Below are 24,825 nucleotides of genomic sequence, written 5' to 3' on the forward strand. Positions count from 1 at the left end.
TGGTCTTCCCCATTCCACATCTGTCCTTCTTTGCTTCTGATGGCCCACCCAGGTGTAGGCCCACTGTAGGCCAGACACTGGACGGGGATGCGACAGTTGAATATAGAGTGTTTACCTGGCTCCCACAATGATGCCATGTTTTTCCAAAATGAGTCCCGTTTTCCCTATCATTTCTAGTAGTCTGTTTCTCTATCTATCTCATGCACTCTTTAATCTCTAGATTCTACTAATAAGCCCTGCTCAACTGCCACTTCCTCCATGAAGCCTTCACAATTCTTCTGTTGCAATTACACTCTCTGCTCTTAAAGTCCCGTAACAATTTTTTTTTTTTTTGCTACTGTAATTTGCTCACAAATATTTTTTGGCATTTACTATATGCCAGGCACTGTTCCAGAGACTCAGCAATCAATAAAACAGATGAAAGTTTTTTTCTGCTTTGTATTAGTTATAGGAGTATTCTCTTTCTGCCTTTCTGGAAGGTAAAAGTAATCCCAGATATAGTTTTTAAAATATTATAAATCCTCCAGCCAGTAATTGAGATCATGCTGCACGGTCATTTTCCTTTGCCTGAATCCTTTCTCTTTAGTGTGTGTAACTGGGTACTAAAATCCAGCCGGCTGACATGTTATTCATTGCAGGGCCCAGTGAGTTTGGTTCATTGCTGTGTACTTTCAAAAATGATGTCATTGACCAGCTTGCAATCTCCGCGTGGACCATAAGCTAAAAGGCCCACCTTTGCCTCCCACTTTCAGGTATTTGGGACATTCAAAGTATCTTGGATAACTCTCAATTCCTATAAAGCTCAGAAGCAGATATCACAGTCTAAGCAAAACAGCTTTGTGAGACACCTGTTATAAGTACACGTTCCGGATAATCTAGGGAAAATGGCATGGTGAATGTGGAACAACAGCAACAAATCAAAATAGCATAATACTACAATATAAATACATACGTAATTATTAAAATTAATTGGTCCAGGTCTCTAAAGGAAAATCAGAGGTTATAAAGAAGTACTGGTAAATAGAAAGCACAAAATATATTGGCAAAAGCAACCCTAACGGTATCAGTAATCATGATAAACATGAACTGGCTAAGTTCAACATGTTATTTATCCTGATAAAAGGAGTCATTCACTAAAACTAATAATGAACCTGTAGGCATCTAAATAAAGCCCCCAAACCAGGCAAAATGTTCAGAACTGTAAGGAGAAATGGGTAAATTTACAACTATAATGGAGAATTTAATAACCACCTCTCAGAACTGATATATTAAGTAAACAAAATGAGCTAGGATGTAGAAGATTTGAACAAGATTAATAAGCTCACTACATCAAAAACTAATGACGTATTGTATGGTGACTAACATAACACAATAAAATAAAATTTAAAAAATAAAAATAAAAATAAATAAGCTAAACCTAATAGCTAAAAAAAAAAATACTAATCAGTGCTAACATTTATATGGTGCTAAGTGTTCCCAGGCCCTCAACTCTATGAGATGGGCGGTATCATACCATTTTAAAGGGGACAAAACTGAGGCAGGAGAAGATATCCAAGTTCTCCAAGATTATATGATGAATGCATCACAAAGGTGTAATTCAAATATACAGTTGACCCCTGCACAACATAGATCTGAACTGCGAGGGTCAACTTATCTGTGGATTTTTTTCTCAGGAAATACAGTACAGTATTATAAATGTATTTTCTCTTCCTTATGATTTTTTTAATATTTTATTTTCCCTAGCTTACTTTAAAATATGCGTTAATTGACTATGTTATCGGTAAAGCTTCTTGGTCAACAGTAGGTCATTAGTAGTTAAGTTTTTGGGTAGTCAAAAGTTTCATGTAGATTTTTAATTATGCAGGGAGTTTGTACCCCTAATACTAGCATTGTCCAAGGGTCAATTATATACTTAAATGACCAAACTGAGAATACAGGTTTTTTTTCTATCACATAGGGAACATTTGAAAACGGCCCCACAGGGGTGCCTGGGTGGCTCAGTCAGTTAAACATCTGACTTCACTCAGGTCATGATCTTGGGGTCCTGGGATGGAGCCCTTCATAGTTGTTGGGCTCCCAGCTCAGCCCGCAGTCTGCTTGTCCCTCTCCCTCTGCTCCTCCCCCTGCTCATGCTCACGTTCTCTCTCTTTCTCAAATAAATAAAAATCTTTAAAAAAAAATGACCCCACAGAAGTCTACAAGTAAATTTCACCACGTTCCAAGTGTTGACATTCTACAGATGATGTGACTGATGATGACAATGCAATAAAATTAGAAAGCAACAAGAAAGTAGGTTTAAAAAAGTAAACTCTGGGATACAGCTAAAGACATACACTTAGAGGGAAATTCACAGCCTTCACTGTATTTATTAGAAAACATTCAAGAAGTTAGAAAAAGCAGAAGAGAATAAACCCCAAGTAAGCAGAAGGAAAGAGATACAAAAGACAAAATTAATGAGATAGAAAAGAAGAGATTCGCGCAACGCATCTGAAAGCTGGCTTTTTGAAAAGACACATGAAGCCTGATCAAGGAGAAGAGGAAAAGGAACTTGGAGCAATATGAATAATGGACAAATAGCTCACGAAAGTTATTATAGAGATGAAAAAGAATTTCAAATGTACTCTGAGCCACTGTGAGGGCCGTGAAAGGAAATGCGCAGGATGTAATTTCTGGGCCACCTTATCAACAACTGATATATTTAAAGGCATCCTGGGCAGGAGTCCAGAAACAGGAGAGGGTGGAAGACGCTATAAAAAGCTGGTGATGCACCGGGATGACTACATCGGCTCCCAGCTGCATCCCATTTTTCTATTTCCATACATTGACGGATGGATGCCCAGGACTCTGTAAGGTGGCCAAGAAAGACACTACCATCCTTGGGTTACAGATGAGGATGTGAGATCAGAGAAGTAGTCCAGCGACTTGCTTCAGGTCACATGACCACTGGAGGGTGGCATGAGGACCGGACCCCTGGGTTGTCCCGCTGCCTGCCCCGTGATTCCATGTGACCACAATGGTACTTGCCACCGCCATATTGGCAAGATCCTCAGCTGCCAGCATCGGGACTTAACTGAGTGAGTTCAAACCATGTTGTACAAACGTGGCTATGAGAAATATCTGTGAAACAGACACTTAAGATCAACCCGAGAGACGAAGGTTGTTTTCCTAATCAACAGGGAGGTAAACTCAGGAATCCTTTCTGTCTATTCACTTTTCTTCCATCCCCCAGGACCAGAGACAGGGGCATTCTTTCTAAAAAGAAGGTGAATCCTCCTCCCCGTCCACAAGTAATTGGAAAGGACCCCAGTGTTCTTCTAAATCATCCTCCAGCCAAGACTAATTTTTGAAGGGGTTCCTAACCTAACCTTTGACTACTAGGACTCAAAATGGTACCCTTAATGAATTCCATTCATTCAATTGTCACATCATGTATCAGCTGTGTACAAGATGGTGCTAAACATCTGCCACATACAGGTGTATTAGGTGCTGGAAGGGTAAAGATTAAGAACACCTAGTTCTTTTTTTTTTTTAAGATTTTATTTATTTATTTGACAGAGAGAGACACAGTGAGAGAGGGAACACAAGCAAGGGGAGTGGGAGAGGGAGAAGCAGGCTTCTCACGGAGCAGGGAGCCCGATGCAGGGCTCGATCCCAGGACCCTGGGATCACGACCTGAGCCGAAGGCAGACTCTTAAGGACTGAGCCACCCAGGCGCCCCAAGAACACATAGTTCTTGATTTCAGCAAACTTATGGTTCAGCAGGGGGTACCAACAGACCATATAAATGTCAAAAACATTTCCCTCCTGTCTCCCCCTACCTGTGTACCTGGCATTTGAGGTCAAAGTATATCATTCAAGAGGCACTAGGGTGCCATCAGAATATTTCACAAATGGACATGAACTTGGAGATCTACAGTTGGCTGAACGAGTGCTTTCAAGCTCACTGATACTCGTGTAAATGGCGCACTCTTCTCTGACCTTCAAATGGAACAGATTCTCCAGCTGCCCCTTTCCTGGTTATCTGCTTGGGATCTCAGTGAGTTCCTCACAGGAATGACCCTGAGCCACCCCTGGTATATTCGGAGTTATCCACCCCTAATTCACACTCCTGCTTGCTCTGGTTCTGCCCAGCACTCTCTGTCCAGGGCCACAGTGGCCTGGGCATAAAGTGTGCACAGAAAAACAAATAGTTCTGCTTCTCCTCCAACCATCCATCACCAAAGCCTCCTCCCAACTTCTCCCAAGCAAAGAGCTGGCTGGTTATTTTAAACCTGCGTTCACATTAGGTCTTCATCTTTCATCTCCCAGGTCGTTAACCTCTTCTGGATTGTTTCTATTTTAAAGGAACACCCATGCCCAGGAAATCTCCTGGAAGGGAATATTCAAAGTCATTCTCAAGTTCAGTTGACAATCCTTCAAAGGTAGCATTATGTACATCTCAAAATAGAACATCTAATGCAATGGGGTTTTGCGGAAATGATTACAGGGGATTGTCAGAGATACTATAAAGTCACCTTACATTTATAGATTCTTGAACAGTTTTGAAAAGTGCCTTCATGTATGTTCTTCCGTTCGTTACCACAGGTCTCTGGGTGTGGAGCCAAGGAGGGATTATCACCGCCATTTTACTAAAGAGAAGCAGTATGGCGTCATAGTTTGGAACATGGGCCTCAGTTTCCCTACCTGTAAAATGAGGATAATAATGACACTCGTCTGTCAGGGTTGTTGTCGGGCTCTGTAAAGTACATTGTTCTTGGCACACAGTCAGGGCCTGGTCTGTGTCTGCTACTCACAGTAATGAGGAAACTGGTCTCAGGTTTTTGGACTTGCCTGAGGTCCCCCAAACAGGTCTGGGGGAAAGCTGGGGTGGAATCCATGCCCTAACCCTCCGACCGGAGCTGCTGCCCGCCCTATGCTGTCTTCCCAGGTTCAGCAAATCTCAGCCCAATTCTCAGCCAAGAATCTCTCCACAGAGTCAGTCTTCAGGGCAGCCTGCCTTGCTCCAGGTCAGACAGAAGCAGACCCCTCTACTCACACCACACAGAGGGTTCACCACAGTTGTTCGAGAGCTTGGTGGTTGTCTGTCTGCCCACCCCCAAGATAGCTGATGCCCTTGGATTCCTATGATCCACCGGGTATGCCACATGGTGCCAGCCTGCCCTGCAAAGTGCACGGGGCCCCCTGTGAGCTGGGGACCCTTCCCAGGCCGGGGAGAGCTTCAGGGTGCCTGTCTCCCTTCCTCCACACCTCGGGGATTTCACCCTGGGACTTTTCACTGAAGGATCCCCCTGCTTGGTCCCTCCCTGGGGAAGTCACCTTCAACTTTCAGGGTCCAGGCAGATGGCAGCAGATGTCACCGCTCTGTGGAAGCTTCTTGGACTCCCCTGGGCAGACACCTGCCTCTCTCATCTTGGCTGCAAAGAATCTTCCTGCCATTATTACAGTGATTATCGTACCAGGTGATTATTTGAGTAAATATTTATTTCTCCTGCTAGAAATGGAACTCTCCAAGGACCGAGACTGGGCCTTATTGACCCCAGCATCCGGCCACCATAGCCTGCATAGACACCACGAATAAATATTTGGTGAGGCAAAAAGACCTGAATAAGAACAATCACCAATGACTCTTTTTTCTTCTGGAAAGAGGTACAGGCATGAGCATCTGTGGAAACTTCAACCTTTTTTTGCCTCAGCTCACTGTGACCCAGGCACCAAAGGACTCGTCCAGAAAAAAAGTTTCCCTTCAGAATTACCAAGACTGAGGTGGTTTTCTGAAAACCAATGAAAAAAAACTATGTATCTAAGAGAATCAAAGAGACTTGCCGTGAGAGATCAGGACAAAAGTTTCGGCAAAGTCCCAGGTAACTGTGCCTGGGACAGAGCCACACCCAGGCTTGGCAACCCTCTCTCTGTATGTTCTGGGAGTGGACTGAAAACAGCTCGGCTCTCAAGTGACATTATTATTTATATCTCTCTTGACTTACTGCAGTGCTCTGGCAGAAGAGCCAATGGCCTAAATCAAAATTCCCGGGTCTTGAACAAACTTAAATTTTATGGGCCCTTGTAGGTCCATCCGTGTGGAGGGCCTGCTATGTCTGCACCACAGGGGGCCGCTCACACAGCCTCTCCACCAGCCTGAGAAATTCTCTAGGACTTTGTATCTCTAGGACCTAAGCCAAGCTTCGACTTGCTTGGCTGGCATATAGTTGGCTTGCCAAAAACATTTGAATTAAATTCCAAATTTTCTCTGATGGGTCGTGTTCCGAAAGTTTTATAATGCATCGTGTTGGCCAGGTTGTGGGGAAACAGTCACATGTGCTGCCGTTGGGAGTGTGCACTGGGACATCACTGGTGGAAGGCAATGTGGCATGACTATGAAAGTTAGAGACGCACATGCCACTGGACCCAGAAAATTCTACAGTCACAAGTTAGCACCCACCGAGCATTTGTACATGCTGGGTGCTTTCCAACACTGTATATATATTAATTCATTTCGGCCTCACAAAAGCCCTCTGAGGTAGGTGATATCATTGTCCCAATTTTACAGATGAGGAGGCTCAAGCAAAGAGACTTTAAATCATTTGTCCAAGATTGTCCAGCCAGGAAGAGCCCAGGGGTCTGTTTGGGGCAGCGGGCGGGGGGGGGAGGGGGCTTGCCTAACTATTACTACACTATATCCGTCTACAGAGCAATCCACTGAAGCAGTATCTGTAATGGAGAAAACCAACCTAAATATCTATCATAAGGGAAAGAGTAAATATATTACAGTTTTTTGTACAGGGGATACTGGGTAGTTGTTCTTTCAAACAAATGAGGTTGATATGGAAGGGTATTGATGTGTTGCAATCCCCAAGCTATGAAAAGTTAAGGTAGAAAAAGTAGAGCACAGGCCAGTATGCTATCATTTGTAGAAGAAAAATATATTCATAATTATGCTTGCATATGCATGGTATATAGCTCTGAGCAGATATACAAGAAGAGATAAAATACAACAAAACCAGACAGGGAGCTAGGGAGAGGAGGGAGGCCTTTCACTGTATGCCTTTATATACCTTTAAATTCTGCGTCGCATATATGGATTAATTATTTGAAAAGAAAACAATTTAAGAGAACAAACTACACCTGCAAAGCACATAATGGTTGCCTAATTAAGAAACACAGCACCAGATGTTTAATTCTATTACTAAATGTTCACTTGGTTTTAAAGCTGTCGGTTTATGAATGCTTCTCTCCTCCAGCGTCTAGCTCAGAGTCTGGCCCATCCAAGGTACTCCACAAATGACTGTGGAATGACTAAATAACGTGCATGTAGAGTTGAATCAAATGGAACTGATGTTCCCTGAGGTTCCCTGTGCAATTCACACACACCCTAGGCGGGGTGTGTACCACTCTCTAGAAACCGGGCTCATGAGGGACAATGTTCTAGACCAAGGAGGGCGGGAGGAGAGCCAAGTTTCATGGTGAACCAACCTATGGTTGTCAACATGCACTTGTATTTTGAACTTCCTCAGGATTTTTAATTACATCAGAGGTTTTCAATTGGGGATAATTTTGTCCCCAGGAGACACTGGACAACATCTGGAGACATTTTTGGCTGGGACATTTTTATTGGGGAAATGCTACTAGCATTTGGTGGGTAGAGGCTGGGGACGAGGCGGAGAAAGCGTGAGCCGCCATAACAGCTCCGACCCTTGTTCATCTGCCCCGGGACATACCTAGAACCTTTAGGTGTGTGTATTCTCCCCCAAAAACCCAGCCGATGCACAATCTTCCTGAGCTTATCAACTTTTTTTTCACTGGATCCCATTACTCAGGAGCCCAGCCAACTCTGTCCCATCTCCCTGCCACAGTCACTGTGAGGAGCTGAGAAATAGCTGGATATTTGAGAAAGAATCTTTCCAGAAAATGCCATAGGGTGCTGGTGGAAAGTTCAGCTGTCCCCGAGGCCAGGAGCTCTTCCAGCGGAATGCTAGCTCATGAGGCTGGTTCTTCAGAAACTGAGGGAGGATGAAAATATCTGCATAAATCTCAGGCAGACCCCATCAGGAAGGATGCGTGGCCCCAGATCAGGAAGGACCAGCCCCATCGAGGAAGGTGCGGGTCTGCTCCGTTAGCCGTCTCAGGCAGGCTTATTTGTGGAGGGTGGGGCAAAGAGAGCTACTCAAGGATTCTCCCCCAGTCTGGGCATCAGAGGGGAAAACACAGGGCATCCTGGCTTCCCTCCTCAACCCCAAGACGGAGCTGTTTTATCTGGGAGGCATCCTGGGCATGTGTTGATACTCTCACAAGGAGAGTGGGGGCTCAGAGCCACAGACCCCGCGGTTCTGTTCTGTCCTGGTTGCTGACATGCCTGTGACCATGGGCAAGTCACACAACTGCTCTGGGCCTCAGTTTCTTCCTCTGTAAAATGAGTGTATTACAGGGTTGTTGGAAGAGTCCAAAGAAGTTATAGATGGGGACGATGCTCTAGAGCTGACCGGTTCCCATACAAACGTCATTCGCATCGATATCCACCAGATTTCTGGCTCATTTTTACCCCAGTGACTATGTGGTTAAGTAGGGGTCATCCCAGTGGGGCGGGCATTGGGGGCTGTTGGCGGGACCAGGGCTCAAGCTCTGGAAGTCTGGGGTCAAGGGAGAGAAACTGCAGTTCCTGTCGACACTAAGGCACATGGACACGGAGAATAAGAGTTGGGCGAGGACGAAGCAGCAAGTTTCAGACTCACTTACGTGTGTTTTCCCACCTGGAATATGAAGTGGACTGAAAATCTGGGATGGTAACAAAATAAACTGTTACGGTGGTGGGCTTTTGCTGGCTCCAGCTGCAAAGGTTAATTAACAGGGAAGCTGAATCAAGAGGGTCATTGAAGCCAGGACACTCAAACACCAACTTCACGGGAATTATTTATGTGTTTGACATCATGCAGCAAATGTTAAAATGAAATGTTCTGCCTTAAACTGTGGCCCCGGGGAAGATATACTGAAGTCCTAGCTCCCAGGACCGGTTCTTGTGACCCTATTTGTATAGAAGCTTCTGTGGATGTAATTAGTTAAGGTGAGGTCCTACTGGATTAGGGTGGACCCTAACCAAGGATCCCGGTGTCCTTAGACGAATGCCTTGTGAAGACCCAGAGGCGCAGACACACAGGGAAGAAGGCCCCGTGAGGACAGAGCCAGAGCGGGAAGTGAGGCAACCATCAGAAGCCGGCAGACAGGCACGCAGGAGAGTCTCCCTCACAGCCGCTGGGAGGAACCAACCCTGCCGACACCTTGATTTGGGGCGGCTAGCCTCCAAAACTGTGAGACCACACCTTGCTGTGGTTTAAGCCACCAAGTGTGTGGAGATGCATTATGGCGGCCGTAGGAACATAAAACGGCTTATGGTGAGCGGGCAGAGGACACCCAGGAACCGGCTTTCGCCCTGGAGCAGGATCCCTAAAAGGGCAGCCTCGCGGGAAGGGCCAGCGTGAGAGTGGCTGGTATCTTGGAGGCAGAGGGGGGCGGCCAGGGGCGTTATCACTATGCTTCCTGCTGGGCAGAACCCAAGACCGCCTCTAGGCACCGAGCCTTTTTTTTTTTTTAAAGATTTTTTTTAATTTATTCATTCAAGACACAGAGATACAGGGAGAGAGAGAGCGCGCATGAGCAGGGGGAGAAGCAGAGGGAGGGGGAGGAGCAGGCTCCCCGCTGAGCAGGGAGCCCGATGCCGGGCTTGACACCAGGACCCTGGGATCGTGACCTGAGCCGAAGGCGGACGCTTAACCATCTGAGCCACCCAGGTGCCCCTAGGCACCGAGCCTTTTATCTGCCAGGCAAGCTGCTCTCAGCGAGGGAGGGAAGACTGCATCTGGCAAGCCCTGTTCTTTTTCAAACCACGCGGGTAATTACCCAGAACTCTATTTTCCTCATGGTTTTTGCAAATGGATTTTGTGGTGATTTTTTTTTTTTTTCAGACACTTTGGCAGCTCTGAGGGGGGAGATACAAGAGCCCATTAATGCCAGCATGTGTCACGGGGGCTGATAAGCGCTGAGAGAAGGGAAATATCCTTAATGAAAGCAGGAAAAAAACCAGAGGTTACCTGGGTCTGGAAAATGCTGCGGTGCTGGCAGTCCAATGCTTGGGGCCCTTCTTTGCCTTTTCCGGGACGCACCTTATTTTGTTGGATAAATTCTTCCAGTCTTAAAACCTAAAAGAGAAGAAAAGAAACACTTAGTAATGAAAGGGAGCCCCATTCTCCTGATGGGGTCATTAATCTTCAAAACCATTCTCCCGGGTCAATTTGTTCTGGGGACAGTGCCCCATTAGACAGCTTCTAAACCTGTTTCTGGAAAGGCCATTTCTAATTGGCTGGTTGCTTCATCTTCCTAGAAAAGATGAGCCTGGCAGGTGTATCGTACTCTATACTTCCCTTTAAATTATGCACATCAGTACACCTCTACGGGAGCTGTAGGGTGGTTTTCCTTGGCTTTCAGACCATTCCTGGAAGATCACTCTCTTTCTTTCTTTTCTTTTTTTTTTTTTTTTTATTCGACAGAGAGAGACAGCTAGAGAGGGAACACAAGCAGGGGGAGTGGGAGAGGGAGAAGAAGACTCCCTGCGGAGCAGGGAGCCCAATGCGGGGCTCAATCCCAGGACCCTGGGACCACGACCTGAGCCGAAGGCAGATGCCCAACGACTGAGCCACCCAGGTGCCCCGCTCTCTTTCTTTTTTAAAAAAGTTAGTTGGTAAAGAAAAGGAACAATATTTAAGAATTATACCAAAGAAAGGGTGGCTAGAAGGTGCTTTTAAAGTATACAGCCCTAATTATGATGATGATGATTAGCCGACTAATTGCAGGGTATCGATTAAACAGACTGGCCTCCCTGCTCTAGACTCTGAGAAGAACAAGGCAAATAACCATAAAGGAAACTCAGATGTGGCTGACAAATCTTTGCAGGAAACCTAACACTCCTCAGGCCCCATGCCAGGTATGAGGAAGTAAGGAAGAGGGACAGAGTGAGAGCAAGATGGTAAGAGAATAAAATATAGCCCGTGCCTTCCAGGAGCTATCATCTTATGGAGGAGGCAGCAGGTAGATGGCAGGTTATCATCACAGCAATATTCAGAAGACAAAATAATAATAGGACCATGAATGGTGTGCTTGTTCTGTGCCAGGCACAGACCTAAGCATTTTACAGTATAAAGTTGTTTAATCCTCACAACAACTACTATGAGACACATACTACTGCAGAGAATTTACAGCAAAAAAACTCTGCCCAGGGGAGTCCAGGGCACTTTAGGGGCGCTAAAGGATGAATAGGAGTCTGTCAGTGGCGAGGGTGAGAAAGAACATTCCAGGGGGCAGGAATAGCAGGTGCAATGGCAGAGGGAAGGTAGGATGTGTGTAAGGACTGGAGGAAAGTTCCATGTCAGGGACCCGGCATACAGGAATGGCGGGGAGGAAAGAGAGTCCGGAGGGTAGTGGTGGTGGTGGGTTGGGCTAGGCCCCAATTATGAAAAACATGGAAATTAAAGATTTGGGGGAAGGAGGAGTGGGGCCTTGAGCAGATTTGGGTTTTAGAAGGCTAGTTCTGGGAATTAGCTGGCCCATGGGGAATGTGGAGGCAGGGAGATACAGGCCAAGGCTCTCGCCAGAGTCTAGGCAGTATCACAGAAGAAGATTACGAAACGGTTTATACTGCATCTTGCTAAGGCTTGCGAAATATTCAAATGGGAGTCCTATGCAATTGTTTCTGTAACATCTACAAGAGGTAAAGAAAAACAGAGTCTAGGCAAGCCATCCTGGGGGTCTGATGAAGGGAGAGGAGGGGACTGAGAACCTTTAGTGATAGGACCCACAGGGCTTGACAACTGATTGGATGTGATGATGGGGTAGGGCAGGGACTCCAGGTGAAGATGGAGGAGGTCAGGACTGACTCTCCCATTTCTAGCTTTGGTAAGCGGGGGACCAGATGAGGTCACCACTAGCAGGGTGGAAGAAATGGAAGATGAAGAGCAGGCCTGAGGCGCTTTGTCAAGGTCAGCCTCTGGGTCAGGCCAGCCATCTGTAGATATGATCCTCGGTCATCAAAGATGCGGCATACCGTGCTAGAGGGAGTATGGGCATAATGGTTAAGAGTGGGGTCTTCAGAGCCGCATTACCTGAGTTTGAATCCCAGGCCCCGCTCGTCCTTACCTGTATGACTTTGAGGAAGTGATTTACCTTCTCTGTGCCTCAGTTTACTCATCTGTAAACCAAGGATAATCATAGTACCTACCTTGTACAGTGGTAGTGAGGATTAATTAAAAGTTAATATATGTAACCGCTTAGACAGTACCTTAACTAAAGTAAGCACTCAGCAAAATTCACCCTTGTCATTTTTAGAGAGGGGTTCTCAGGGGCATTTAGAGAAATAGTTGGCAGGGGGACCCCAGTGTCCCATGTCAGAAGCATGACTGGGCTGGTCCCACACACATATGTGAAGCCTCCCTAAGCTCTGCAGAGAAGCGTAGTCCAGATCCAATGTGAAAACTGGCAGTGTAGCTCAGGAGGGAGGGAGAGAGGAGGGAGAAAGGAACGGGCATCCTCACTGGGCCGCCACCTTGGGCTAAGGTGGAACAGGAGCTTCTGGAGCAGAGACTTTCCACCAGGACTGCTCCTCCAGAGCCCCTGATATAGCAAGTCCAAGGCATGGCAGGCTCACCTTCTAGAAGAATGATAACTGTGACATAGAAAAAAAGGTTGGAGGAAACCATAACATGGACACGCATCACTCAGCCGAAGAGATAACATATCACAAATACAGGTGCGGCCCCTGAGTTTCTCCTGATCTACCACCCTCCCTCCCTTCTAGAAACAACCCCTGGTTCAGATTTCCTTCTGTCATTCTCAGGCGTGTCTCCAGACTGAACTCCACCATGTATTTTTAAACAATCAATACTGTTTTGCACACGGCTTCTAGATTCTTAAAAGCTCCCCCAGGAGGTTGCAGTGCTCAGCCAGGGCTGAGGAACAAATTTCTTTTTCTTTCTTTCTTTCTTTTTTTTTTTTAAGATTTTATTTATTTATTTATTTGAGAGCGAGAGAATGAGAGAGAGAGAGAGAGAGAGAGAAAGAGCACATGAGAGGGGGGAGGGTCAGAGGGAGAAGCAGACTCCCCGCTGAGCAGGGAGCCCGATGCGGGACTCGATCCTGGGACTGCAGGATCATGACCTGAGCGGAAGGCAGACACTTAACCAGCTGAGCCACCCAGGCGCCCCCGAGGAACCAACTTCATGGACTCCTGAGGGGAGGGTGGACTCAGGGCTCATCTGGAAGGTGTGAGAAAGAGCAGGGGAAGCAAGGGAACCCCTTCACATTTTGGGGGGTCTAATGAGGCTCAAGAATGAAGCCTGTTTCTAGTCCCTCCCACGAGTTCCCCCCATAGGATGGTCAACAGATCTTTAAACTTTGACCTTAGTCTCTGGGTGGTCTGGACAGGTGGACCCACAGAGCAAACTGATGTTCAGCTGGTCTACAGGCATTCTCTACTCCTTTCTCCCTTGCCTGCCTCCTCCGTGCCTCCCCAGGATGGCCTGGTGATGCAGATATGACTAATGGGAGGAGGAGTCAGTGGGAGCCCTCCGTGAAGGCTTGTGGTTTCCTGATGAAGTGGGCAGGCCTGGTCATTCACCCCGCTCCCCCCTTTCCTGGGGTAAATTTGGATCTGACAACAGAGCGGTGACAGTCATTTTCCAAGCCTGGGGGAGTCTGAGCTGACTTCTTAGACGCAGCAGGCTCAGGGCCTAGGGCCCACGATACTTTGAGGGGCCATGACAATGTTTGAATTTCTTTTAAAGTCAGAAAGTAAAAATACAGCTAGGTTATATTAGTCTTTATACCAATGTAGTCATAAAATATAATTTTTGATATTTTTTTTTCAATAGAGGAAGGTGTCCATGAAGGCAAAAGCACCTAAAACCCAGGAAAGTGACGACACAGCCCAGGAGGAGGAGAGACTGTGGGCATCTCATATATACCAGGCCTGATGTCATTTATACACAGAATCCACCCCAGCAGCCTACTGCCTCCTTTCATGCGAGACATTAAAGGCCTCTTTGTCAAGCCTCCATAAATCAGGCTGTTACTCGCAGCTAAATTTATGCCCCACAAGACAGATTTCTTATCGGGCTGAAGTCCTTTCCTTTCTTCCAAGGATGCTGAACGTACGGAAGTCAGGTCAGTTTTCTGAGATTCCTGGCATCTCAGTTAGCCAAGACTCCCACCCAGACCCATCACTCCCAAGCACTGCATTAATTTAGGATTTACCTCTAGCAGAGAATTCTGGAGCTTCACATTTAGGGCTGCTTTCTCTTCTTCCAGCTGCTTGATTTCATTTTCTGACTTCTTCTTCACTTCCTCCAACTGTACTTCTACTTCCTAAATGATGATTAGAAGAGTTATCCACATCCAAGACATGAACACGTGGACAGGACATGCACATATTCACACCCTGCCTTATCCCAAAGGGGTTCAAAGAAGCTTACAATAAATGTCGCAGGGTATAAAATTAATCTACAGAAATCCATTGCATTTCTATCCACTAATAATGAAGCAGCAGAGAGAGAAATTAAGAAAGCAATCCCATTTACACTTGCACCAAAAAGAATAAAATACCTAGGAATAAACTTTACCAAGGAGATGAAAAACCTGTACTCTGAAAACTATAAAACACTGATGAGAAAAACTGAAGACAACCCAAACAAACGGAGAGCTAGTCTATGCTCATGGATTGGGAGAACAAATATTGTTAAAATGTCCATACTACCCAAAGCAATCTACAGGTTTAATGCAAACCCTATCAAAATACCAACAGCATTTTTCACAGAACTGGAACACATAATTCTAAAATTTGTATAGAACCATGAAAGAACCCAAAATATCCAAAGTAATCTTGAAAAAGAAGAATAAAACTAGAGGTATCACAATCCTACATTTCAAGATTTACTAAAAAGCTGTAGTACTTAAAACAGTATCGTACTGCCACAAAAATAGACACGTAGGTCAATGGAACAGAAAAGAAATCCCAGAAATAAATCCATGTTTATATGCCTCCTTGACGAAGGAGGCAAGAACATGCAATGGGAAAAGACAGTCTCTTCAACAAATGGTGTTGGGAAAACTGGACAGCTACATGCAAAAGAATGAAACTGGACCACTTTCTTACACCATACACAAAAATAAACTCAAAATGTATTAAAGACCTAAATGTGAGACCTGAAACCATAAACATCCTAGAAGAGAACACAGGCAGTAATTTCTCTGATATCAACCATAGCAATGTTTTTCTAGAGGCAAGGGAAAGAAAAGCAAAAATAAACTACTGGGACTACATCAAAATGAAAAGTTTCTACACAGCAAAGGAAACAAATCAACAAAACTAAAAGACAACCTACTGAATGGGAGAAGATACTTGCAAATGACATATCCAATAAAGGATTAGTAATCAAAATATATAAAGAATATAGAACTTGGGGTGCCTGGTTGGTTCAGTCGGCAGAGCATGCAACTCTTAATCTTAGGGTTGTAGGTTCGAGCCCCACATTGAGTGTAGAGATTACTTAAAAATAAAATCTTAAAAAAATGAACATACAACATCCAAAAAACAAATAATCCATTTTAAAATGGGAAGATTTGAACAGACATTTCTCCAAAGAAGACATCCAGATGACCAACAGACACATGAAAAGATGCTCAACATCACTCATCATCAGGGAAATACAAATCAAAACCACAATGAGATATCACCTCACCTCGCCTGTCAGAATGTCTAAAATAAAAAACACAAGGAACAACAAGTGTTGGCAAAGATGTGGAGAAAAATGAACGCTTTGTACTGTTGGTGAGAATGCAAACTAGTGCAGCCACTGTAGAAAACAGTATGGAGATCCTCAAAAAATAAAAAGTAAAATTACATATGATCTAGTAAATCAACTATTGGGTATTTACCCAAAGAATATAAAAACACCAATTCAAAGAGTTACATGAACTGCTATGTTTATTGCAACATTTAAAAGAGTTAAATTAAGGGAAGCAGCCCATGTGTCCATTGATAGATGAATGGATAAAGAGGATGTGGTGTACACACACACACACACACACACACACACACACACACACACACACGAATATTATTCAACCATGGACAAGGATGAAATCTTGCCATTTGCAGCAATATGGATGGATCTAGAGAATACAATGTTAAGTGAAATAAGTCAGAGTTAGAAAGACAAATACCATATGATTTCACTCATACGTGGAATTTAAAGAAACAAAACAAACATACAGAGAAAAAAAAGAGACAAGCCAAAAAACAGACTCTTAACTATAGAGAACAAACAGATGGTTACCAGAGGGGAGGTGGGTGGGGGATGGGTGAAATAGGTGATGGGGATTAAAGAGTACAATTCTGGTGAGCATTAAGTAATGTAGAGAATTGCTGAATCACTATGTTGTACACCTGAAACTAATATAACACTGTACGTTAACTACCCTGGAATTAAAATTAAAAAAAAGATTGATTTATTAATTTAAAAAGTCACTGGAATGAATAAATCCAGAGTCAGCAGAATTTTATATAAACCATTACTTCATTCCTGTCACTGACTTACTTCTGGATCTCAGCTTTTAATATTACTTAAAGGAAATAACTTCACAATTATTAAACTCTACTTCCAAGTTAAAAAAAAAGAAGCCTACAATAGTCATAAAATATTGTAAGAAAACACAAATTAGAAATAAACAATGGGGTGCCTGGGTGGCTTGGCTGGTTGGACATCTGACTCAGTTTCAGCTCAGGTCATGATCTCAGGGTCGTGAGATGGAGCCCGTGTGGGACTCCATGCTCAGGGAAGAATCTATTTGGGATTCTCTACCTCCCCCTCTGACCCTCCCTCTGCTTGTGCTCTCTCTCTTTCTCACTCAAATAAATAAATAAAATCTTTGAGAAAAAAAAGAAATACACAAGAAATTCAAAAGAAAACAAATGTTAAGATTATACCCCAAATCTGATAAATATTGGCGGGGGAGCCGGGGCGGTGGGACATGGTAGACATCTGGGTTTAAGTTTTACAGTGTCAAGTGAGAAAAGAGAATGCTCATTACTGACACAATTCTCAGTGTTCCATAAGTCAAAAAGCCAACTACATTCTCAGATGCAGGGAAATATTAAAATCAGAGTAAAATCTTCCTCTGGTCTTCTCAACAATTCTATACTTTAGTCAAAGTGACGGGGTTCATGGAGCGGCTTTCTCCATGGTTCCTCACCCCAGCCTGACAGCCTTACACAGAAGATCCAGATAAAGGAACATTCTGGGGACCATGCCAATGGCATAGCCTTTTAGCTGTGTGATCTTGAGCACATTTCTTACCCTCTGTGTGACTTATTGTGCTCCTTCCAAGCCTAGCACATTTCTGGCAGGGTGAGGGGTGGATAAATAATGAGTACTACTATTAATTTGATAGATGCCTACCATTTCCAATCTAGCTTATTTTGGGAGAAATCTTGTAAGTATCTAGAGGAGAGGATGAAATATCCTGTTCTTCTTAGCTGGCCTTTATAAGTAGATAACAGCTCATTCATTCAACAAATACTTACTGAGACTCACCATGTGCCAAGCACTGTTTTCAGAATTGGGCATAAGAACAGACAAAATATCTACTTGCCAGGAGCTCACATTGGCGTAAAAGAGACAGGCAGCCGAATCAATAGGCACAGCTTAGTAGACGCTATGTTGGATGGTGACAAGTGCCGAGGACAAATAACAAAGCAGGAAAGGGGGCTACAGAGGATCGAGTGGGTTGGGTTCAGTTCACATAGGTTGGCCTGAGAAATCCTTAGGAGGAAGCGAACCTGGAGTAAAGGCCTGTGGTAAGTAAGGAGGCTAGCCAATGAGATGTCTTGGTGTGAGTACTCCTGGACCTGCGCGGGTTCTGGCATGTTCTAAGGACAGAGAGGAGGCAGGCCTCTATGGCTGAAGCGGAGTAACCGAGGAGGAAGGGGGTGGGAGATGGCATTAGAGGACATGGGGGAGACCACAGGAAGCCTCAGATGTTGTGATAAAGACAGATAAGATGAAGGCCAACCAACAGCTGGAAAGTGGGGTGACATGATTCAGCTTTAACAAGGTCACTTGGCTTCTGTCTTAAGGACAGACTGGAGGGGGGATGGGGCAGATGGGGCAGGAGGCAGGCCAGTGAGGAAGCTGCGGCAGTAACCCAGGTGGGAGCCGCAGGGGGAGCTGGACCGAGGCAGCAGCGTGGCTGGCGACAGGTGTAGAACCACAGATGTCTTCTCAGTGTAGACTGTGAGGGCCTGCTGTCAAGGACAACACCAAGGTTTCTAACCTGAGCAGGGGGAGGATGGTGCACCATTAACACAGACAAGGAAGACAGAAGAAGAGGCAGGTTTTCGGACAGTAGGAGGAGCTCGTTGGGGACATGTTGAGTTTAAGACCTCTGCTAGATTTCCTGTGTGCAGATGGACACATGGGTCTGGAAATCAGGGGAGAGTTCTGGATTGCCGGTATGCATTTGGGAGTCATCAGCATACAGAACGTATTAAGCCATGTATTTAGATGAAAAAAGCTAGAGAATATAAAGGAAAATAGAGATTCAAGAACAGAGAGCCCTGGGACACTCCAGCATTTCCTATAAAGTTGAGGTTAAAGTATCTGAGCATTATCTGGAGCTCAGTTCTTCCGTGTTGTCAATTGATTATGGACTTTTATGCTCTCCTTGCGAGCAGATGGACCTAGTAATAGTCGCTGATATTTACCAAGTGCCTACGGTTTGCCGGGTCCTTTACACAAAGACTCATTCTGATCCTTATGAAAACCTTATCAACTGAGTACTATTGTTGAAGTTCCTTATATAATGAAGAAATGAAGCTTAAAGAGGTTAAATGATTTGCCCCAGGTCATTGGGCCAGTAGGTGGAGAAGTCAAGATTTGAACTCAGGAAGGCTGACTGTTTGGCTGCACTTCTTCCCTGCCATCCTAAGGGAAATGTGGCATCCAGTACAAATGCCTGACTGAAAGGTCTTCCCACCTCTGTGACAACAAAGCTGAGGGAGGCCCCCGTGGGCAGGCCCCCAATGCTCCCCAAAGCAGGGTGAAGGAGCTGGAAGTCCAGTCTTCAGGAACTGGGGCCTTGTTCTGTTTCCAAGGAGTGAGGTGCAGTTGAGCTGTCATATGGGAATGTGGAGGGCAAAGGCTCGTGTGATGGGGGATGACCTGGGGTTAAATGGAAACCTATCATTCACTCATTCAACCAACTAATATCAATTGAATAACTATTACATGCCAAGTATTGAAGGGGCTAGGGATACAGTCACTGTGTGCTGGTAAATGTTAAACAACTGGCTTCCAATCAATCAATCAATCAAACTGATTTGTAGCATTTGTTGATTTCCATGTATAAGTACTCCTACTATGGCCAATTTCAAGTTACTACCATGATGTCACTGAGTAGAGAGTTGGGAAAAGGTGTGACAACTGCCTCTCAGGAGTCAGTACAAGTTGGCTCTGACACACTGGAGGTAATAGTGAACAGGGTTCCCCAGTGGGGAAAACAAGTAGGAAATAGGTGATTATAATGAAATGTAGTGACAGCTATGTGAAGGTAGGATCAGTAAAAACTAGACAAAATGAGACAGGTGAATTTGGGAGTTGGAGGGGGGAGTGATGCCCCTTAAGGGAGAGCTAGGCATTAAGGCCAAGAAGGGAAAGGGTATGGAATGAACGGTGACCTAAAAGGCTGGAGAGCAGAATTGAACAGGGGAGTGGTGTGGGATGAAGCAAGAGAGGCAAACAGGAGTCCAACCACATAGGGTCTTAAAAATCACGTGAAGGAATTTGAACTACACCATGAAGATAATAGGGGGCCTTGGGAGAGTATGAAACCAAGGTTGAGTTTTCAGAAGATCCCCCTGGAATGGAGACTGGATTCAAGGAAGTAGGGAGATGGGACGCAGGGAGACCAGTAAGGAGATCATCACATGGTCCAGCAAGAAATGGTGGGTGACTGGATCAGCGTGTGACCACCAAGGACAGAGGGAACTGGACATATTCCAGGGCCATCAAAGAAGTGGACAAATGGGTTTGATGGCTGATTGAATGTGACACACAAAGGAGAAGTCATGTCTGACTACTGGGTTTCCGACTTGAGCATCTAAAGAGATATTGCTACTGATCACCTGGAGGACACCTGCACACTTTCTGTGGAGCCAAGTCCAGTCCCTGGGGTCAGGCACTTAGAAGAAAAGGGGGACGCAATTAGATTGTAAGGTCACATGAGGTGGACACTTAGCATGGGTATCGTCTCTTCAGTAAATCAAAGATCCCTTTTGTAGGGCTTGATGTTTGGAAAGTTCATTTGCTAAAAACAACATATAAATTATCCTTTGGCCCCCCAAAACCATCAGAAACAAAGAAAAATTCTGATTTTTTTATTTCATTATTTAGCTTCTTAGTCACTGAAGCTTTTGTTGAATAAAAGTTTTGTTAAACATGCTTTCCAGTAAAGACACTCACTAACTGCCAAAGCGTGCTCTCGGTCACGACAGTGTAGACGCCTGGGAAAAAGATTCCTAGCAGGAAACAAGGGCTATTTCTAATTCTACACAGCTTAACTTCCCAGGGTCCTTGTGATCAATCACAGCTTTAGCTGTTGCCTTGACAAATGGACCTAAAGTGAAAAAAAATGTCCCCCAGGTGGAAAGAGCTGACTTCATTAGTGATTTTTGGCACCTGGAAGCTTCATTTTAGGTGCAGAATAATGTAGTTTTCTGTCAGAAGACGAACAGCTCTGGGTCGCCTCGAGAACACAGATTGGGAGGAAAGCATGCCTATATCCAGCTCAGTCCTAAGTGACCCTGAGCATTTCAACAGGAAACTTTAACACTCTCCTAGCTAGGCAAAGGGAAAAAAACACAACTACAAGGATATGAACATGAGGGAAAAGGAGACTAGTGCTTTCAAATCTAAACCTGCAGCATCCCATTCCATACCTGGAACAGGGTTCCATGGGCCATTAATTTCCAGAAGTCACAGAGCACTTCCAGAAACTGTTCTTCTCAACACTCATGGTACTCAGGGAAAAAGCTTTATTGCATCCATTTCACATGCAAGAAGTCCCGTGAGATAAAAGTAGGACCCACACCCACCTTCGGCTTCCTTGTCTAGACTGTCCACAATTACAGGTAATTTAAAAAATGGATACATGGAGTTTGAGTCCCATGTTGGGTGTAGAGATTACTTAAATAAATAAACTTTAAAAAAAGGGGTGGGGGAGAAAGACACATGAAGGAGCCACAGTGATGGGAGCAACAAATGAGCAACCACAGGAAATTATTAGATTTCAATTGGTGCTTTAAAGGAAAACACGTTGAGGTGCCTCAGCGGCTCAGTGCATTAAGTGTTGGACTTTTGTTTTCAGCTCAGGTCATGATCTCATGATCCTGAGATCGAGCCCCAAGTCGGGCTCCATGCTCAGTGCAGAGTCTGCTTGAGATTTTCTCTCTCCCTCTGCCCCTTTCCCTAGTTGCGCACTCACTGTTTCATTCTCTCTTTCTAAAGTAAATAAATACAATAAATCTTTAAAAAAATAAAGGAAAACAAAACATGCTAACTTTTTTTTTCAAGAAGAAAAATTACTATTTGGAATGCCTCTGTCTGCAGCTCCCCCTGCTTGTGTGCACTCTCTCTATCAAATAAATAAATAAATAAATCTTTAAAAAAAATCTATACTTTCAACAAGCTAACATTCTTAATGTCCAGCATCCAATCAAATATTACTAACAGAGGCTGGAGGGGCCTGAAATGCAAATGCTGGGGGGTCACACAGAGAACCAGCAAGAGGGACCTGAGGGCACCAGAGCGCCCCCTTGCCCCACTGGCCTGAGGAGCTGGGCTGGAAGGCAGGTAGGATAGGTGCCTGAGGAGCTGGGCTGGAAGGCAGGTAGGATAGGTGCCTGCTCCCTGCTGGCCTGAGGAGCTGGGCTGGAAGGCAGGTAGGATAGGTGCCTGCTCCCTGTCTTTGTGAAGCTCCCAGAGCCTAGAAGGCACCTACCACGTGTGACCTTGGGCCCCTGGGAGCTGGGGCTTCCTGACGCCTGACACCTGTGGTCTTTCTGTCCTGAGGCTCCCTCTGCTCCAGGAACTTGTCTCCATTTGGATTCAATGTGTGGTTCACCCAACAACAGAGCAGACCCACACTGGGTCCAGGGGAGTGCCCTGACCTGCTCACCGGTGTTCACCAATGCTTGCAGGTATAGGTGCTGAATAAACATTTGGGAGTCAGTGTGGGACCCATGGATGAATAGCTATTGTTCAAATATTACTTTATACTGGATAGCCTTAGATTTAGTTTGACTGTTTCTTTAAATGTGACCTGCCCTAAAGAACAATGCATTCATTAGTAGAAAACACCTACTGGGCACCAACTAGATTGAGGGGTTCAGTCCCTGTGCCCACCAAGGTCACTTTCTAGAGGACAGATCACAGTCAAGTGAAGCAATCACAATGGCTCTTAAAGCTTACTGGGACCATTGTGTGAGTTCAGGGCATGGACGGACTGGGCTAGGCAATGGGCTACTTTGTGGGGGGAGGCTTTCTCTGTAAGGATTCTCAGGGGCATGGAGATGAAGAGGAGCACTTCAGGGGAGGTGGCCAGCAACGGAGCGGGTGACACAAAGGCCTGGGAAGCTCCCCAGGATGGGGTGGAGTGAGAAGCATGTGTCCTGGAAGCCATAAACCCAAACAGAGCCCAGGAGGATGCAGAGGACATGCTTAGCCATTACTCAGGCTCCCCGGTCGGAGGAGGGGAGGGTGTGGAGAACAGCTGCTGGGTCCAGGGGAGCACAGCCAGGGTGATGGGCATTCTGGGAGGAGGGAGCTCAGGAGGACACTTTGGTTTGGGGCATGAGCAAGTGGGAGAACGGGATCACTTGCTGACGGGGACTCAGGGTGACCCTCTCTTCATGATGTCCTTCATGATGGGGTGAGCATCCTTATAAAAGACACCAGAGAGCTCTTGCCCTCTCTCCAGGCACATGCACAAAGGAGAGGTCGTGTGAGCACACAGTGAGAAGGTAGCTGTCTGCAAGCTAAGAAGAGGGCCCTTCACAGAACCTGACCATACTGGCAGCCTGATGATGGACCTCTAGCCACCAGAACCGTGAGAAAATTAGTATCTGTTGTTTAAGCCCATAGGGCTTGGTGAGCTCTTAGACATGGCACTAAAAGCATGATCCATAAAAGAAAACACTTGATAAACTGGATTTTAGCAAACATAAAAACTTTGGGGTGCCCAGTGGCACAGTTGGTTAAGCATCTGACTCTTGGTTTCAGCTCAGGTCATGATCTCAGGGTCATGGGATCGGGCTCTGTAGAGTCTACTTGAGATTTTCTCTCTCCCTCTCCCTTTGACCTCCCCCCTCAAATAATAAAAAAATCTTTTTTTTTTTTTAAAGTAAAAACTTTTGCCCTATTAAAGATTCCGTTAGGAGAATGAAAAGAGAAGCTACAGAAGAGGAGAACATATTTGTGAATCACATATCTGACGAAAATGTGTATCTAGAATATACAAAGATCTCTCAAAACTCAACAGGAGGGGCGCCTGGGTGGCTCAGTCATTGAGCGTCTGCCTTTGGCTCAGGTCATGATCCCAGGGTCCTGGGATCGAGCCCCGCATCGGGCTCCCTGCTCCACGGGAAGCCTGCTTCTCCCTCTCCCACTCCCCCTGCTTGTGTTCCCTCTCTCGCTGTGTTTCTGTCAAATAAATAAATAAAATCTTAAAAAAAAAAACCCGAACTATCCAATAGAAAATGGGCAAAAGACATGAACAGACATTTCATCAAAGAGAGTATACAGATGGCAGATAAGTACATGAAAAGATATTCAACAACACTAGCCATTAGGGAAATGCAAATGAAAACCTTTATATCACTACCTACCTGTTAGGACAGCTGGTTAAAATAAACAGTGAAAACATCAAATGCTGGAAAGAATGTGGATCTCTCATTCATTACTAGTGGGCATGTAAATGCTACAGTTGCTCTAGTAAGATAGTTTGATAGGTTCTTCAAAAGCTAAACATAAACTCTATAACCCAGCAATCATGCTCCTGGACATTTATCCCAGAGAATGAAAAATCAAATTCACACAAAACACTGTGCACAAATGTTCACTGCAGGTTTATATGTGTAATAGCCTTAAAACTGGAAACAACCAAAATGTCCCCCAAAGGTGAACGGGTGAACAAACTGTAGTATGTCCATAACATGGAAGCCAACTCAGCAATAAAGAAAAAAGAACTACTGATGCACCAACTTGGCTGGATCTCAGGGGCATTATGCTGAGTGAAAACAAAAAAACCGACCACCCTCAAAAGGTCACCGCTGTAGGATTTCACTCATGTAACATTCTCAAAAGAACAAAACTCTCAAGATGTAGAACAGATTGGCAGTGGCTACAGGCAGGAATTGTGGGGACAAAGGTGGGTACCTGAGGGAGATCTTCATGCTGACAGAGCAGTTCTGCACCTGGGCTGTGCTGTGGCCTACGTGAATGAACACAATACAATGGTAGAACCAGACACGCACATCATGCCCATGTCAGTTTCCTGGTGTTAACCCTGTTCTGCGGTGATGTAAGATGCTACCACTGGGGTAAAACGGGTGACAGGTGCCTTTATGAAGGGACATTTCTGTACTACCTGCAGCTTCCTGTGGATCTATAAATCTATCTATCCACCCATCCATCCATCCTAATGCCATACCTGTCCACACATCCCAAAATAGCTCCC

General features: G+C 45.1%; 1 protein-coding gene across 1 annotated transcript in view; it reads right to left on the reverse strand.

Moving 5' to 3' along the window:
- Nucleotides 1-24,825, reverse strand: part of FAM184B (family with sequence similarity 184 member B) — a 144,948-nt gene that overhangs the window by 37,933 nt on the left and 82,190 nt on the right. The window contains exons 6-7 of the mRNA XM_027598011.2: nucleotides 14,290-14,400; nucleotides 10,080-10,187 (exon numbers count right to left, since the gene is read on the reverse strand). Of these exons, the coding sequence (XP_027453812.1) occupies nucleotides 10,080-10,187; nucleotides 14,290-14,400 (219 nt within the window). The remainder of the gene's footprint in view (nucleotides 1-10,079; nucleotides 10,188-14,289; nucleotides 14,401-24,825) is intronic.

This window comes from Zalophus californianus, chromosome 2 (genome assembly GCF_009762305.2).
Source record: "Zalophus californianus isolate mZalCal1 chromosome 2, mZalCal1.pri.v2, whole genome shotgun sequence".
NCBI classification, from domain to species: domain Eukaryota; kingdom Metazoa; phylum Chordata; class Mammalia; order Carnivora; family Otariidae; genus Zalophus; species Zalophus californianus.